Here is a 17,428-nt window from a genome sequence, read left to right on the forward strand (position 1 = left end):
GCTAGACTTGCCCAGAACCTCTGGGTTCATTACTTCTGCACCAGAAGTAATGTCAAAACCTGTTTCTATCTAAGCAAACTTGCCTTTTGTTTTAACACATATTGATGGCAGAACTCTTCCTTTGCTTAATATCAGCAAGCAATTCTCCCAGACCTCACTCAACAGTCATATATGATTTTGAAATGATGATTGCAGAAGCAGATCCAATCCTGCCTTATAGGCACTTTCCTTTTGAGGCTGTCTGCTTTGATTCTTTTCCTGACCATTTTTAATTCTTAATGATAATACTTGTTTTTAATTATAGCTGGCAAAGCCTATTCACCCACTCTTTCTTTCGTAGCTAGTATTGACCATTTGCTTACTTTTTCCAGAGTTCTTAGTGAAATATGACCCTTAGTGAACTCTTGCTTTAAAAGTACAGTTAAAAGGATAGAGTTGTTATTCCTATGGTCCTGGTCTCCCTAGCTATTGCTTACCTGTGGAGAAAATTAGTGTATCCCAGCTGGTACACATTATTTGGCTCATTACTTTGCATAGGTTTCTTGACAGGGTGATATGATTGAAGTTCCTGATCTTTTTCTAGCCCTTAAGAAATAGGAAGAGCTGGACTACTTGGTCCTGCTTGGCAGAAATCAGACTAATGGCTTAGCTGTGTGTATGGGACTGAGGGTGCAGTTTGTGGTGTTAATACTTTTCAGTTTGTTTGGGGTTTTGTTGTGGTGTTTTTTTTAATTGTTTTTCTTCAGTATTCAACAGTTTCACTTGCCATTGGAAGTTAACACCAGCACAGCAATGCACAGCCGACCTTGGGTAAGAGCATTGTGTTTCATCAGCCCTTCTGAGAAAACGTGACTTGCATTTGGTGCACACACTTGACATAAACCTCTCTATGGTTTGTGTTTGAAGTCTGAATCATGGGATTTTTTTTTCTGCTTTTTTATTGCTTGGTTTCATCTTTTGTCATAGCTCTGTCAGCTGTCTGTTTTCTTCTTTGAAAGGGGTCCTGTTAGTTCAGAGAACTATATTCTATGAGGCAGAGGGAAATGGTGGCTGCAAATGGCATCAGTGTGAATGTGAGGCCATTACCACTTTTTACTCCTCTTCTAGGTGCTCAAATGACCCAACCCTTGTTGTATCTGAATAGATCTAGAGTTACCCTGTTCAGACCCCTACACAGTGGTGAGTATAAGAGTTCCTGTACCAATAGGCACAGACTGAGACAGACAGACAAGACAAGGCACATGACCCACAGGAGTTTTATTAGTTGTGCACTTGCACTACAGTACAGTGCAAGTAGGCACAGTTGAACCAGATACAAGTGGGTTAACTCAAGTACAGCAGTTGCAGCACAGAGGAAACTCCTAATCCACAAATCCTGCCCAGAAAGGAGGGTTAGCTCACCCTGAACTCTCTCTGACTACAGCTATGCTATAGCTTTTATTGAGCTATGTATTTTAAAGCTCTCACTGCGTGCAGTGCTACAGTGCTGTCACTGTTGCAACTGCACTGTGACACTTATAGGGGTACCACCATCTGAGCCATTGTGATACACCAAGATCACAACTTGAAACTTTGCAAAATAAGGCATCCTACTATCATCACTGCTGAGCTGCAGCTACTTTTGTTCTGTGGCTATGTTCGCATAGCAGTGAGAAAGTCTACCAGTTCAATCAGTAAGATGGAAACTTAGCCACTCAGTCACCACTGGTTTCCTTGATTTTTTTCTCTTTGCATTTCTAACACTTTAGCTTATGACTGCTGGAATTGATCTGAGATTACTTGTTAAGCATGGGGCGGGGGGAAAAAAAAGCCCTCACTTGTTTAATATCAACAAGCAGGTTTTTTAGACTTCACTCAACAGTAATGCACATTGATATTGTGTGTCTTGAAACTTGACCAAAATGCAGCCTTGCAAATTGCTAAGGGAAAATGAAAAGGAGAAGTTCAAACTAAAGCCCATTTAAACACAAAGCTATTTTACATAAGATGTCCATGTGGAAGGTTTACACATTTCAATTCTTGGTTCTGAATTGAAGAATTGTGTTCTGCAGAAAAGGACACCTTCAGAGATAAATCCCAGAACGCTCACTTTTGTTCAGTGCAAACAGCCCTTCAGAGGAAGAGAATAGCAGTCAGAAGAGAAGAAATTGTAGGTAAATGTAACCATATGGACTATCTTGTCAGCTTTTGTTATATCATAAGTATTTTTTATAAGATGCCAAGGACTGACAGTCATCTGTAGCCTGGTCTGTGAGATTGCCTTAAAGCTCATGCTTGTAAATAGACCAGTGTTCTACAGGGTTGCTGTATGAAGTATGTTAAGCACCAAGACACTTCCAAAATATCCTTTTCAATCCTAGCTGTTCTTCCTTGATGAGGGAATTCCTGAGAGCCCAGTGGGGTCTCTTGTTTTAAACTTCAGCCAGCAAAGGAAGAGGAAGCACCATTTCACCTGCATGCACCTGCTCATCCTCCTGGCTGTCATTTCTCCTGCTCTTTGATTTCCTTAGTGCTATGAAAGCTACATGTAGGACTGGAATGCAGTTTAAGGGGGTTCTCAGATTCTTGCTTCTGTGTTCATCTATGACTTTTCCTAGGCCTTTGCTGAAGATGCCCTTCGGTTCTAGGTCTTGGAGATAACGTTGTAGGTCAGATGAATCACAATTGTCCCCTCCTTTTCTTTGTGTCATCACTTATGTCAGTTTGAAGTGTTTGCAAGTTTGAAATGGTAATGCTTTACTACCCAGAATTCACAGGCACAAATGGCCATGGCACCACATGGTCCCATGGGACACTTGGATGACTTGCACTCTTCTAGATGAGCTCTGACATTCTGCCTTGCGTGGATGACCTCTTACTAAGCACTAGGTATAAGGTATCTTCTGCATGTTCTGTTTCACACAGTACAGAGGGTCATGAGACTGCAGTCTCTGGCTCTGTGGTGAGACTGTGATTGTCTAGTTCTGGTCATGCAAAGTTTAAGCACTGTGACACATTGAATGCCTGTCACTGTGAGAGGCAGGGATGTAAGTTCTGAATGAATGTCACTTTTTGCCATGTCTGATATCCTGATGGAACAGACATTAGTGCCACAGTCAGAGCTTCAGGACAAATCTCTCCATTAATTAATTTCTGACAGGTGTTTTTGTCCTGTACTTAAATGACCAAAATTCAAAGATTTTCTTGTCTTCTACAGGTGTAGAAAAAAGCATCTTTAATGCTTAATCCTCTCTGCACTGCAGCTGCTTCGTGTATGATATAATCCTCATGTATTGTCAGTGGACCAGTTACGTTCAGTCTTGCACAAAGTCGTGAGCCCAGGTTTTGTTCTGTGTTGAGTTGGAGATGCTTTCCTGTTGGGAAGGAATTGACAAGTTTGAGTAAAACCAAAACAAAAACCTCGTGCAGCACCTGTGAGCTTTAGATATAGTTAATACCATTCATGTTTCCCCATGGAAACAGAAATGTGAACAGATAATCCTTGCAGTAGATTTCTGTCCTTGCTACCTACACACAGCAAAGCAGCCATCTCCATGCTACAGGGCTTCAGTTCCACCACAAAAAATACATGGGTCCAGCAGCCCAAGAAATCTGTAGTTGCAAGTCTGTTGTTTTTAAATCCTAGGATATAGTTTTGTGAATTTCTTCCTCCTTTTGTTTTTTTGGTTCAAAATGACTATGCATAACTGAGAAGGAAAAAATAAATTCTATCATAAAATAGACTGAGTGGTAACCTAAACTGTTTATTTGATGTAATGTGGAGTGATTCTTTCAAATAGATACATAATAATTTGTGCAGTGAGCCATTCAGCCCCTGCTTTGAAGTGCCCTGTGAGAACAGAATGAAATTTCTATTGTCATTGTAATTTGGCAAGATAGTACTTCCTCTAGGGGTTAGCTCAGTTATTTGCCTGATGCTAAAAACAGTGCACAGGAAAATGCACAGCATGTTTGCATGGATCTGCTATGGCTTTTTTTGCTAAGTGACATCTTACTTGTGTTTTTCCCCACTTCTAGGCATTGCTGGATGTGGGGCTCCTTCTCCACAGACAGTTTTCAGGCTGTGGCAGATGTGCTACATTGCTCTTGAAAATTATCATAAACATGATTCCTTCCCCTTTCCATTTTGTAACTCTTGGCTACTTATATGCTGTGGAAACAAAACAGAAAAGATTAGATGTGCTCTGTACTGCTCTTCTGTTTTCTGTTTGTGGGATAGACACTGATATCAAAGTACAAACTAGAAATTAGACTTTCCCAAGTGAAATTTAATTGCAAAGGAGATGTGTGCAGCTTTATTGCTGCATTTTGCAGTACTGCACATGCCTAAGCTCCTACTAGGCATATTGTATTCTCAGTTTGATTTTCTGACTCTCTTCAGAAGGTGGTTATGGATTGTAATTGGATATTCTGACAGTTGGCCTTAAGGCCGTGACCCAGTTTGAGGTCCCGGCTGTATTACACAAGATACAAATGTAGCCAGAGAGAAGGTCCTATAGCAAAACAGAGCTTCTGCTGGGAAAAAAAAATAGTTCACATAACATATTAGTTTAGAGATGTCCACATAGTGCAGTCTCCATGCATTTGCTGTGATGAATTGTTTCAGGACATTGAAAGTCATTCTTTCCAGGTGCCAGGATGAACCACAGATACATGACCTAAAGTCAGCTCACGTTTTGCTTGTGTAAAACCACTGCTGAGGGGACTGAGTAGTTTAGGTCCACTGCCTGACGAGAGCTACTAATGAGGTAAAGGTGGAGTGAGGGCAGGACTGGAGGCTAACTTTGAAATCAGCATGTCTTTAGCACCATGGCTTTGTACTTAATATCAAAAACATGTGGTGTTTCTTGCCTGTATATTGTGTTAGCACTGCAATGTGTCTGATTTTTATCCAGCTTACTACCTTGAAAGCCAGACACGCATTTTTGAGGGTTGAACAGCAATTGGATGGGCTGCCTGGAGCACATGACGACTTGCTCCTTGAACATGTGGCTCCATAATAAAAACTGAATGTGATTCTCATGGTTCTTTCCTAGTTTTGGAGGTACAGCTGTGTATTGAGATGATGCCATCATACATTCCACTTACCACGCTTTGCCTTTAATGATAGTTTGCACAATGCCTAGACTTCCTTTTAATTACCAATACAGTTCCATGTTTTTCTGCAGAAAGCAATTGATATCAGTCCTGTTTCTTACAATTTAGAATTGCAGATATTTTTCACTAATGGCAGAATTGTGGCTATTAAAAATGCAAAAGTTTAAAGGGATGCTTATTGCCTTTTATTTTATGTGACACCCTGAACCACCAGATGGCCTAAAAAAACAGCAAAACACAGTAATTTGTGTTTTGTGACTCCCTGAGAGAAGTACAGTCTAAATCTCCTTCTGTGTAGTGTTACATTGATGCTTGTGATGTTTTGAAGGCTTTCAAATAATCAAGGGATGGTGGTTGAGACAATTGAATTTTGTTTGTGGTCCAGCCCTGATGCTGTTTAAAGAGCTGTGACTTGTTCTGAGTTGATCTCCTGCCTACTGTAACTTTGTCTATAACAAAACAGTAGAGTAGCATTAATTTAAGGTAAAAAAGATATAATAATTTGAAGTATTGTGGACTACTGCTAAGAGCACAGAGCCAATATAATAAAGCTGTACTAAAACATATAAACATTTCCCTAAAAACGTGAAACTCTCTCTTGAATAACTTGACTTCAAGATACTTGGCTTGTATTTAAGGCAAACTTTTGCTTGTTTGCTGGTGGAAAGAATGAGAAAGGAGATACAGAAAAGAGGAGCTTTTAAAGATTTTAGTGATAAGCCTCCAGGGCACAGGCTGGTGTAGAAGCAGACTGTTTGTACCCTGAAGCTAGGCTGCAGTCATATTTGCAGCTTCCTTGTTTCCAGTTTTCCTTGCTTTGCCTTCAGACCAGTTGTGAAGATGTGATTTAATATAACCTGTCTTCAGCTGCATAAAACTGATATGTCAAGGCTAAAACAGGGGATCCTTGTCTCCCTTTATCATCACCAAAATGAGACAGACTTGATTTTCACACCAGTGCAAACACTGATGAATCTCTCACTCTGCTGGATATCTCCATTTGCTTTTGAGAAATACAGAGGACAATGATCTGTAGCTAAGTTGCTTGATTTTTTAGGTGGCAGAAGTTAAGTGCAGTGAATCTCACCCAGGACACCTTATTTGGTAGCATTGATTCTTCCATCTGAAGATTCCACTCAGTAATAAGGAGTGACTCTAAATTCTCTTATTTCTCCAGAATTCTCTCCAATCTGATGCAGCTTTATTTTACTAGGAATACTTTTCTCCAGTTTAATGAACCTCTAGATTGCTGTTGTCACTTCAGTTACCTTGAGAAAAGCCTGGATAATTATTGCAGACTGAAGGAGAGCAGTAGCTTCTTCTTGTGTTGTTCAACCAAAACAGATTTGTTAAGACTTTTATTGTCCCTCTGTATTGTATATTTAATGTTTTGGGAAAAATCCTGCAGCATTACTCTAAACTTTGATTAGTGTGACTGTGAATGCAACTGAAATTCCCTTGGGATTCTGCTGTGCTGCCCTGTGAGTTCTGTGGGTTTGATTTGTACTTTGAGTACTTATGTTTTAAAAGAGCAAAGTAAATGCAACATTATGGGTGCAGATATTCCTTTCATGTCATTTTTGAAATAGATGCTTCATTACCTTCGATCTTCACTGGCTTTGGCATCTGTGCCAGTGATTCACATAGCTGTTTGTTCCCTCCTGGCCACTTTCACCAGGCTCATTTTGCCCAGCCCTCCTCCAAGTTTTGTTAATATGTTACTGTCCAAAAAATGGTCTTCGTGTATTTTCTGCAAATTCTGCTTTCTCTGACACAAGTCAAGCATTTGGCTATTTCTATTACAAACCTTTCACTGAATCTTCTACAGGCAGATGTGGTACAGTTGCACCTTCCATTTGCACAGCAAAAATTCTCTGCCTTTTGGCTTTCCTGGTTCTGACTTCATGGTGATGAGAAACATTTTTGTGGCTTGTCATTCCATACCTGTCAGCTGCCCTTTCATCTCTTCACATTTCTGCCAGCTCTCCGTGGATGTACAAGGCATTTTTGTGTAAGACCATTCATAAATCCTACTTACTTTCTATATATTTTTTTTGCCAATTTTCACTCTTGTCCCATTTCAGTAACCTTAGAGATCACTGGAATCATGTAGAAAAATCTATTTTGGTGGCCTTTCAACATGCTTGGAGCAGTAAAGGCTGGAAAGGACTCCACAATCATTATTTTAGGGAAGATGTTCTTGTCTGGGGTGTTCCTAGCTTGTAAATTTTTCTATGATGTTTTTTCAAAAGATGTTTCACTGTGTTTATCAATTTGAAAAGTTAATGTCCTAATGGACTATTTCTTTGACTATTTATTATACCAATAATATTCCACTGAGCAGTTTGTAATACAAAATGATCAGAAAATTTCTGGTTTCCTTTCTCTTGTCCTGATGGGACAGGATGAAAAAGAAACAGGAAACCCTTTAAACAGATGTAGTGGGTCTTCACAGAAGCATGTAAATTGTTGTAGTAATTGCTGGTGTCTAGTTACAAAAAGTTACCACAGTGATCTTATTAAAATTAGGACATGTTGCATTCTCTTTCCATTACATTCGTAAGCTTGGCTCATTCTGCAGGGTTCACATATTAACTGTGCCAAAAGACATCTTTTCTTAGGTGCAATTTCCTTGAATGATTAGTCTGAGATGTGTCTCCAGTATGGGCTTGATGTGTCTTTTTTTCTTCTTTTTTATATTTACAGAAACATTTTTTCCTGGAACCTTACCAAAAAGCAAAATCCCATTAACCTGTAGGACACGCTGTTGATATTTAAATGGGATATGTTGCCCACTCAGATTTTGGCACTTTTTGGCAGCACATGTGAGTACATTTGGGATGTAGGTTGGGCTGTCAATATTGCACATTCACAATCATGAGAACATCTGGTGCCTCCTGAGATAAGAGGGACAGAACTTGTGTATCAGCTGAGATGTGCCTTGGCTACTGGGATGTTCTGGTGGTGCTTTGTTGTGTTCCATTGCCTTAAAGATTGTCAGGGAAATGAAATGTCATTGCTTAGTTACATCTGGCCTCAGTAATGTTTACACTTCATTGCACAAGAGGAGAACATCAATATACTGATAATGTAAAGAGAGCAGAGGACATTGAAATGTTACAGGATTTGCAGGGAAGATGGCCCTGCTAGCTTTGCAATAATTTGTTTCTGAATTTTGAAAAGTAAAATTGTGATTGGGATTAGACTTTGTGAATTTTAGCACTTTTCTTCTCATTATTTGGAATCCAGAATGCTACTTCCTGCTGTTATTACCTGCTGCTTTTCAAAAATAACAATGGCATCACAAACATGATTATATGGCAGGATGGCTTTCTTTTTTAGTACAGAAAGTCACAGACATAGTCTCTGGCAGCCAAATAAAGAATAGAAAATAGGGAAGAAATAGCACTTGTAGTTCAGAATAAGGAGGTTTTGGTGGATTTTTTATTATGCCAGCCATTTATAGAACAAAATTTGCATGTTGTGCTTCAATAAAGAGCACTGGGGTAATAATAATACATGAATTGTTATTTGGGATATGAAAGAGTAGATACTACAAAAATAAACAATAATGAGGGAAAATAAGAATAACAGAAGCAGTGAAATGATGTCAAAGCAAGCAGAAGAGGTAGGATGATTACGAGTAGGGCAGTCTGTTGAAGACTTGTATTTAAAGGAAAAAGGTGACATGAATTTGAAGCTAGGAATGAAATGCAATGTGGCTAAACTGTGGCTCTGTGTTCCCCAATCCTGCAGATCATGCTCTGAATGAATAAAGTCACTGCTCTTGATTTATCATACTTCTGCTTACTAGGGGAACTTGAAAGACAGAAATTTTACATCATTTCAGGGAGGGCTCTTAAAATGCAGAGAGATTTCTGTGGGCTCTGCATAAATACTGAACTATGTATTTACTGAGTGATTTTCAAGTGTCTTTGTTATTTTGATCTCTCTTCTGTTGCTAACAATATGGAACAGGACGGAGAATCAGTCATTTGGGTTTATTTACATTTTAAAGAAAACCAGAATATTTTTCCCACCTTAGCAAAATTTCTTAGAACCTAAGCAGAAAATTATTTGACAAATCCTCAAAACTAACCAAAGCTGGTTTGTTTCTGTAGTGTTTATTCCGTATTTTCTGTCCTCTCTTTCAGGTGGCCAGTGCTTCTCTTGGGGATGGAATGAATATGGGATGTGTGGTGATGGCACCGAAGCAAACGTTTGTGTCCCAAAGCCAGTCAAAGCTCTTGGCTGTGCAAAACAGATCTTAATTGGATGTGGGGCAGGACACTCCATGGCCCTCTGTCAAACTCCTCACTAGACCCAGCATACCTGGAATCATAACATCATGGATGTGGATGGACACCTTTGGATTATGTAGCTCAAAGGCACTACAGGGGAACTGCCCATGATTAGCACAGTAGTTGGAAACTGCAGATATTTTTCCTAAATCCCAAAGGAACAACTGTGCATAAAAAGCTGTAATATTTTAAAAATTGTTTCCTGGGTTCTTGCCACGGGAATTGACTTTCTTACCCATGGATAGAATTACAGACATTCTGCCTTGATGCAATGCAACTGAAGACAGATTAACATTTTCTTGTTCTTCTGAGAAGTCTTTGAGGAAGAAACTGACTGCTTAATGCCTTACTGGTATATAAATTCAGTCTGAAGAAATGGTCTGAGAAAGGTGATTTTTGTTATTGTATCTTTACATCATGAAATGTTGTGCCTGCCAACTTCTACTGTGGTTGTGAGCTCCCAGCAGCTCAGAAAATTGTGTCACAAAGAAATGCCAGTGAACATAACTAGATGCATACACACTTTTTAAGCAGAAGATTAGGATTAAAAGAAAAGAAGCAATATAATTTAGAAGGCTGGTAAAAGGGGAAAATGAGGCCCTTTTGAACTAGCTTTGTCTTGATTAAACTGTGAAAGGAGCAGTATTTTTCATTGATTATGTTCTCTGCCAGACATCAGTTCATTATAGATTTACAGGTATGCAGACCTGCATAAGTTATCATTAACTTGCAAACCAAACCTGAAGTTTCTGAAGCTACTGCTTAGGGAAGGAAAACTTCTAAGAGCTCTTAGAAACAATCAAAAGGTTCCTTTCAAAGGGCATAAGTCAGTTGTAGCTGTTGAGGACAGCTTGATCCAAAGTAGCTCCTGTGTTTCTATCTTGGAAACCACGCCTTGGAATAGGAAGACATCAAGATCTAACCAGAAAGATTTTACAAGTTCTCCAGCCTAAAAGGCAGACCAGAATGTTCCTGATAATTTCAGGTTAGTTCTCACTTCTGTTTTGCATCCCAACTGAGTTGCTGTTCACAGCATGCCCACAGCACTTGTTCCAGGTGGGGGTTTGACAGAGAACATAGGCCTATCACTTGTGGGAGAAAGGAAAAAGTGTAAAATGAGATATGTTTGCCTATTAGTAGCAAAATTTTGGAAGAAATTTATAAAACTGGTTTTTTTCCACACAAATACAGCGGATGCCATTAAACTGGATGTTTACCACTCACAATACTTACATTTGCTGTGGTATTTAATGTATTTCAAGTCCTAAATATAGAGAATTCTACTGTGTAGTAAATGCACCTTTTAATGAGACCTACTGTTGCTAAACAGTGGTTTAAATTTTAAAGCAGGCTTGCTAAGGAAGAAGCCTTACAGAATTACAAAATGCTCAGAGAAAGGCTATTAGGAAATAGGACAGGAAGAGCTTCTAATGATGTATCAGCTTACACATGAAGGGGAAGGAATTAAGGTGATAATATGGGCTGCATGGGTTTTTTCAGCCTGGGTTTTACAGCAGTTGTAGTTCTTGGCTTCACTTTCAAGAGTATTTTATTTTTCTATTCAACAGATGAGAAACTTGAGCAGACTAGGAAGCTGATTTTAACTATTAAAGATACCAAAAGAATAATCAAATGAGTCCTGTGCAAAATATGTAGAATTAAGATTTCTACTGTAAAATGTTTTTTTTAATCCATGTGTTAGTTGTGGTTCTTCATGGCAATATACTGTTCCAGGCTGTGACCTCTTGCACTTTTAATTATCTAAGTTGATATTTATTGACTGTTCTCAATGCCACTTTCTGGATACCAAAGCTTCTCTATTATATGCACTGAACAGTTTCTTGTGCTTTTTTTGACAGTTCTGAGGTTTCTATTTGTGATTTCTGCAAAATCTATGTAGCAAATAAACATGTTCTCTTGCTTCAGTAATTATCTCCTCTAAATAAGTCTGTTCCTTGATTAATCACAGCCTTACATGAGGTTTACTGGACTGGACATGTTGTGACTGTGTGTGCTATAGCTGCAGTTCATTGCAGAGGAGTCCAACAAATTATGTAACAAATAAGTGTGAATCAGGTATTTGAAATTTTTGATTTTTCATGCCTGTAATGTGAACACACTTTTGGAACACAAAGAATGATTTGGGGTGATGAAGTGAAGAAGAAAGGAGTATGTCAGTTTGTTCCTGGTCCTGATCTGGTGTTTCATATCTAATCTTCATCTTTGAAAGGCAAGAACTGCGTTTTTCTCTCCTTTGTTGTGCCTACATAGCTTGAAGACTTTGGGAAATAATGACTTTTCTTGACATAGTGAGTGCTTTGTCATCGGTCAGGTGCTGTAGTACAGAGAGTGAATAGAATTCATTGTAGAAGGTACATGGCTGACAAAACCGAGTTGCTGCTCATTCTTTCAGAAGTGAATGCCCTGTTTTGTATGTCAGTGGCTTTGTTTGCAGAATAAAGCACTGTATAAAATCAGCTACGTCTTTCTCTGTGAGGAAGGGAACACACAGTGAAAAGTTCCTAATCAAGTAGAAGAAGACAACTTTCCATGCTGATGTTAAGAGTTTATGACTGTTGCCTGTTGATAATCCTCATGGAGAAGGTCAGTCTCTGCAAGGCAAAATGCAGACCCAGTGTGCTGTGGTTTATAGAGTTCTTTAACAGGTCTTCTGTGATAAACAAAGCAAGAAGCCTGTTACATAAGCATTCTGCATTCAGGTTCAATTGGAAATAAACTGACAAAGTTTGTAATGTATATATATTTACAAAAAGACCCTGGAACAAGTTAAGCAAGTGTCTGTGCAGCTGCTCTCCCCTTCCTTTTCCTGAAGGTAAGTAAACCTGCCAGTGAGTTGACATTCATTAGGGAGAACAAGTTGTGAACTATTGACCTTCAGTCCAGAGAACTTTCAGGCCTTTGGGTGGAGGGGAAGAAGGAGAAGAAAGCTGTTGTGTGCCTTTCTGTTATTTGAAGTCCTAAGAGATCTGCAGATGTTACTCATGCAACCTCTGTGTGCACCTGTGCAAAGAAGTTCCTGTTCCATTTCAAAGAATGTTGGTGGGATGATGTGTGTGTTGTGTCAGAGGTTTCTGCCTCTTGGGGGATTTGTTTGGGCCACTTGGTGGTCACCGATGTTATTTGACTTGGTGTGGCATCCTGACTTACTTGAAGCTTTTGTGCTCAGCGTGCCAGGCTCTGTATTTAAAGTGTGCTCATTTGAAAGGTGGAGGATGGTTTTCCCAGTCATCGCTCCTTATATGACACTGACTTCTCTGTCTGCATGTGGGCAGTCCTTTTGGTGTCTGACTAGTATTGCCATCTGCGATCACCACAAATGTCACTTCTAAATGAGTGGCAGGAGCTTTTGCTCAGCTGCATGTTTTGAGCACAGAGAAAATGTGGGGAGGGTGGGAGAAAGTGATTTGATTGTGCTTTGTATGGCATGTGTTGAGTCGTGAGACTTAGAGATGAGGATGGAGAACTGATCAAGGAGATCACTTTGAATGTGCAAGAGAAAGGTGACCATGGAAAAACATTTAAATGAATGGCAATAGAGAGCCTGATACAGTCAGCTAAAACATAGGGAAAAGGAGGGGGAGGACAGAGCCAAGACACAGCTCCTGAGGACTGAATAATCTCACGGCATAACAGCATTCCAGCCTGCCGGATGGTGGGAGTGGGATGAGAGACAAACTATTATATTTTGTGGATGTTATTGTTCTCTCTCTTCCACTGTTTATTTATAATAATGTGAGTTGTTGACGTGCAGTGTTTGGGTTTTTTCTCATTCATAGCACATATGGAAATTTCCAGTTCTCCTCAGCCAAAACAGCAACATCTGTCTTCATCTTGCAGACTCAGAAGTATTTTGATCAGGCCTCTGATCTAGTCCAGCATTTAATCAAATACTTACTATTTTTCCATTTGATTCCATGAACTCTGAATCTGATTTAAACACGGTTTAAGTAATTTTGGGACTTCCAGTTCCTTTTTCCATGTTAGAGATCAAGACAATGACAGACCTTGGTCACTCTGAGCAATTTTGATATTTTTATGGTGCATGGTAAGTCATGGGCTTTTTATTTTAGCTAGGTATTTTCTTGAAAAGGACTCCAGATTTTTTTATCAGTATTTGAGTGCTGCTTATGCTATTTACTATAGCTGAAAATTCCAAAGGCTTGGAATGGGTACAGCCTGGGGTTGAGAATCATCTTGTGTGGTTTTGATTGTGGTTCAAAGTGTGCACAGTAGAAAAGTGGAGCTTACATGGAATTTGCTGACAGCTCCAGCTGACACAAAAATAATTGGCTACTTTAACTTTTTACATATCAATATTTTGATACATGTACAAAAAAGAGGTAGTACATGCTTTGTTCTTTTCCTTTAGCTTTTGTGCTATTCTCATTTCCCAGTAAATGCTGATCTTGCATGTTTTGCTCTATGTTAGAAAGAATAACAGACTTGAATTTAAATGCTTTGCTTTTATGGAAATAGCCTTCTACTGGGTGAATATACCTGAAGATATAGGTCCATATCATATGTACCTTTGAAGTTAATTTGGAGGAACTGCATGTGTAAAGCCCTTGTTGTTTTGTAACCCATTTAGATGTTAAAGGACTGAAGTCAGACACAGTCTTGAGCTATTTGTGCATTTCATTCAGGTTCATCAGTCAGTTGTCTCAGCATTCACCTGTTTTTAATGCAGCAGCAGTTTTTACTCATCAGTGCCTCTGTAAAACATCGAAATAGAGTATGTGACTGAAAATATTCAGCAGTAAAAATAGTCTCTGTATTTGAATCATGGCCTGGATGAACCACGTGTTTCCTTGTGGGAGAGTGAGGAAGCATAAATTTAGAGTATTGGGAGAACACATTCTTCAGCTTGATTGGAAACAAGAACAACAAAATAGTTATTCCTGAATAAAAGCTGGCTGAAAGATGAGAAAATTCAGGGGTGACATTTATTTTGCAAAATTTTCTCTGGCATTTTTGTTTTGTGACATGTTGGATTTCATCTCATTTCCAGATGTTCCTTTGCAGGTTGGTAGGGGTGGAGTGTAAGTCAAATTCTTGAGTTGGCTAGCCTCTCTCTCAGTTCATGTCCAACTTCCTCATCTGTTTTCTCCAGGCTGCTTTGCCTGTAGACCACCTGATTATCCAGATACTATGCAGTCTTGGGGGGGAGTTCTGTCTTCAAGTCTTGGGGTCAAGACTTTGGAAGTGGAGTTTCAGAATTTCAATTCAATATTGTTCCAATACTCCCTGGTCACCATAATTCTTTTAAGTATATGTGAATACTTTGTACTTTGCCAGCAGACTGTGTTTTTACTTCTTTTTTTTTTTTTTTTTTTTTTTTTTTTTCCCTTTATTTAGAAGCAAGAATTGGGAGATTTTTAATGTTCTGACATGACTTTAGTTTTTGGCTGCAAATGTCAAGTAAGTTTAGTTTTTGTTTTGTTTCTATTGATTAGAATGCATGAAGACATGTGGAACCTAAATTAGGGCAGCAGAGGAGTTGCCAATCAGTAATGAAAATACCCTGTCATTTTAACTGTGTGGGTGCTTAATCATTTTCCATAATAATCTTCTGCTCTAAAGTACAAAAGAAAAGGGATTCCTACAGGGGCATTGTGTTCTTCTGCAGACAGGGAAATACGGCATCTTTTAAATAATTAAGAGATGCTTCTCTCCTCTGGTGCCTTAATTCTGAGTAGATTATAATAACTATTCCTTCTCAAATATGGCTTTTCCTCTTTTGAGATTAGAACACGTTAAAAAGAGCACAATGTCACAGAAACAGAAGCTGAGGCACAAAAAGTTAAACTGGCCCAACCAAGGTAACCCAGCATGTCCACAAGTAAGTCAAGAATAAAATTCCCATTTCCTGAGTCCCAGACCCAGGCTCTGCTTTGTAGGCTAGTGGCTCTTGATTATTTTGAGTTAATCTCACTGCCATTCTTTCACTCTCTCCTTGCTCTTCTTTCCCACTCACTGTTGATTGCTGTTTCTGTTGCTCCTGCTTACATAACCCATTTTCCAAACTCATCCTGTGTCCTTCTCATTTCCCACCTCCTGAGTTACTGCCTTTCCTCCAGTCACCGACTTGCACTGACACCACCCCAGCAAAGCGTAGCCCCTGCTGAGCTGCTTTCCCTGGGTTTGAGCCATGTCTGCTGTTGTGCTGGTGTGACTCACAGTCCGCAGCCTCTGCACAGGCTATGTCATCCCTGCTAAGCCCTTTGAGTCCAGAGGCAGGTACCTCAGAGTGACAGCTGAGCTAACACAAATGCAACATTTTGCCTTTTGCTGCCCAAGGAATCTCTAGCTTGGGCAGCAGGAAAAACAAGGGAAGCCTTGGAGCATGCACTTTTAATATTTGGTACCTGGAGATGTTTGGACCCATGCACTTTCATGAAATTTTTTAAATGTTCAAGTGAATGCTGAGAGTTGAAATCCTGGCTTTGCCAGGCTGAGACAGTGAAGGTATCATGTTATAGCATTTGCTTTGTCAGATAAAGAAAGTCAAGAAATGCAGTTCTCGACCTGGTTTTGAACATTCAGTTCAATTTGAATTCAAATAGTGTTATTGATTGCAAATGAACATTTGTATTTCCCTAGGAGAAAAACTGGGCACTTATAGTCCTACATGAATGCAGAGGTTTTGGGAGTCCTGAACACACAGGTATTTTATGCCCAAACTCAAGTAAGTGAGTGACTTAAAAATAATCGACATAATTTAAGCATGTTTTCCTGAAGTGAAGGTTGTGTGTGAGCTCAGAGACAAAGTTCCTTCCAGGATTTATATGGAAAGCAGAAAAGTAGGCTGCCTTGTTTTGAAACTATGAAAGGGATATGCAAACTGACAGGGTAATATCTTCAGTATATCTTTTTTGTGAGCAGCTCTGTGCTCAGTTCTTTTTTGAATGCTCTTGCCTTAGCCCTGCTTGCTCTCTTCTGTATTTCAGTCAGCTCATTTGTCCTAGCAGACATTTGTTTCAGTGATGTATTTTCTTTTTGGCCCTGAAACTTTAAGGAGAGAGGAGGCAATTTACTTGAAAAATCACTTTATCCAGATTAATGACTGCTGCACTTAGCTGTTATCACAGTGGTTTTTAGCTAGGTTTTTTTTTCTTTTTTTCTTTCTTTTTTTTTTTTTTTTTTTTTTTTTTTTTTTTTTTTTTTTTTTTTTTTTGTTGGAGTGAGAAAGCAGAAACCTCTTCTCAGAAATTTCTTATGTCTGAAATTGCAATTGTGGAGACACATCAGGTTGGTCCAGAAAAAACTAGTACCTTCATGCAGTCAGAGGAATAGCTGTATATGTAGAAGGTGTGGTTGAGCTTTAAATGTTAGCAAGTAATAAGCCACTAATTAATTGCCAGTGGGTTCAGATGAAGGGCCAGCACTGGGTCTTACAGCTGGGAACTCACTGCTGAAAGCTGAGTTTACAGAGGAGGAAACACAGATGTCCCTTTGTAGAAGGAAACAGGCAGAGTATAACTAAACTGCAAAACCAACTTCTGCTCTTATTTGCAATGGTATGAGCTCGGAAGTAGCTGGTGGCATTACTGAAGCCTGAAGTTAGAATCTACCCACATGGATACTTTTAATGCTTTAATAAAGACATGTAGGGAGAGGGGGCAGGCTTGCAGGAATTAATGTTTTAATCATAATACCTGAGCAAAAGCTCCTTAACTGCAAGGCAGTTGGGATGATGTGGTAAATTTCCCTTAGGATTCAATGTAACAGCTTCTGAGATTTTCCATTTCTCTTGTTTCCCTCTCACCCTGTGTTGTCAGAGCTGCCACTGTTGTGCAAGGGGAACTCTGGGAACTCTGGGGTCAAACAGATCTTAAGCTTTAGAGCATCTTCTGAAGGGCAGTGGATGGGAAGCATGGTTCTGTTTCTGAAGGGTCTATAGAAGTCACCCAGAAGACATGGTTACCTCAAATCAGAATGAGCAGAGAGGGGAACCTAAATGAAAACAAGAGTGGGGAATGTAAAAAAATAGCACAAAATGACAGTTGTTC

At 39.3% G+C, this 17,428-nt stretch overlaps 2 protein-coding genes across 3 annotated transcripts in view; one reads left to right on the plus strand and one right to left on the minus strand.

The window, feature by feature from the left end:
* The window catches only part of SERGEF (secretion regulating guanine nucleotide exchange factor), a 170,001-nt gene extending 159,487 nt beyond the window's left edge, over positions 1-10,514 (plus strand). The window contains exons 10-11 of the transcript XR_008437754.1: positions 7,804-7,922; positions 9,252-10,514. The gene's annotated coding sequence lies outside the window, so the exon portion shown is untranslated. The remainder of the gene's footprint in view (positions 1-7,803; positions 7,923-9,251) is intronic.
* The window catches only part of KCNC1 (potassium voltage-gated channel subfamily C member 1), a 121,267-nt gene continuing 105,081 nt past the window's right edge, over positions 1,243-17,428 (minus strand). For both annotated transcript variants that reach the window (XM_053981579.1, XM_053981575.1), the window contains one exon: positions 1,243-3,353. In XM_053981579.1, the coding sequence (XP_053837554.1) occupies positions 3,172-3,353 (182 nt within the window). In that variant the 3' untranslated portion in view covers positions 1,243-3,171. The remainder of the gene's footprint in view (positions 3,354-17,428) is intronic.

This window comes from Vidua macroura, chromosome 6 (genome assembly GCF_024509145.1).
Source record: "Vidua macroura isolate BioBank_ID:100142 chromosome 6, ASM2450914v1, whole genome shotgun sequence".
Taxonomy (NCBI): domain Eukaryota; kingdom Metazoa; phylum Chordata; class Aves; order Passeriformes; family Viduidae; genus Vidua; species Vidua macroura.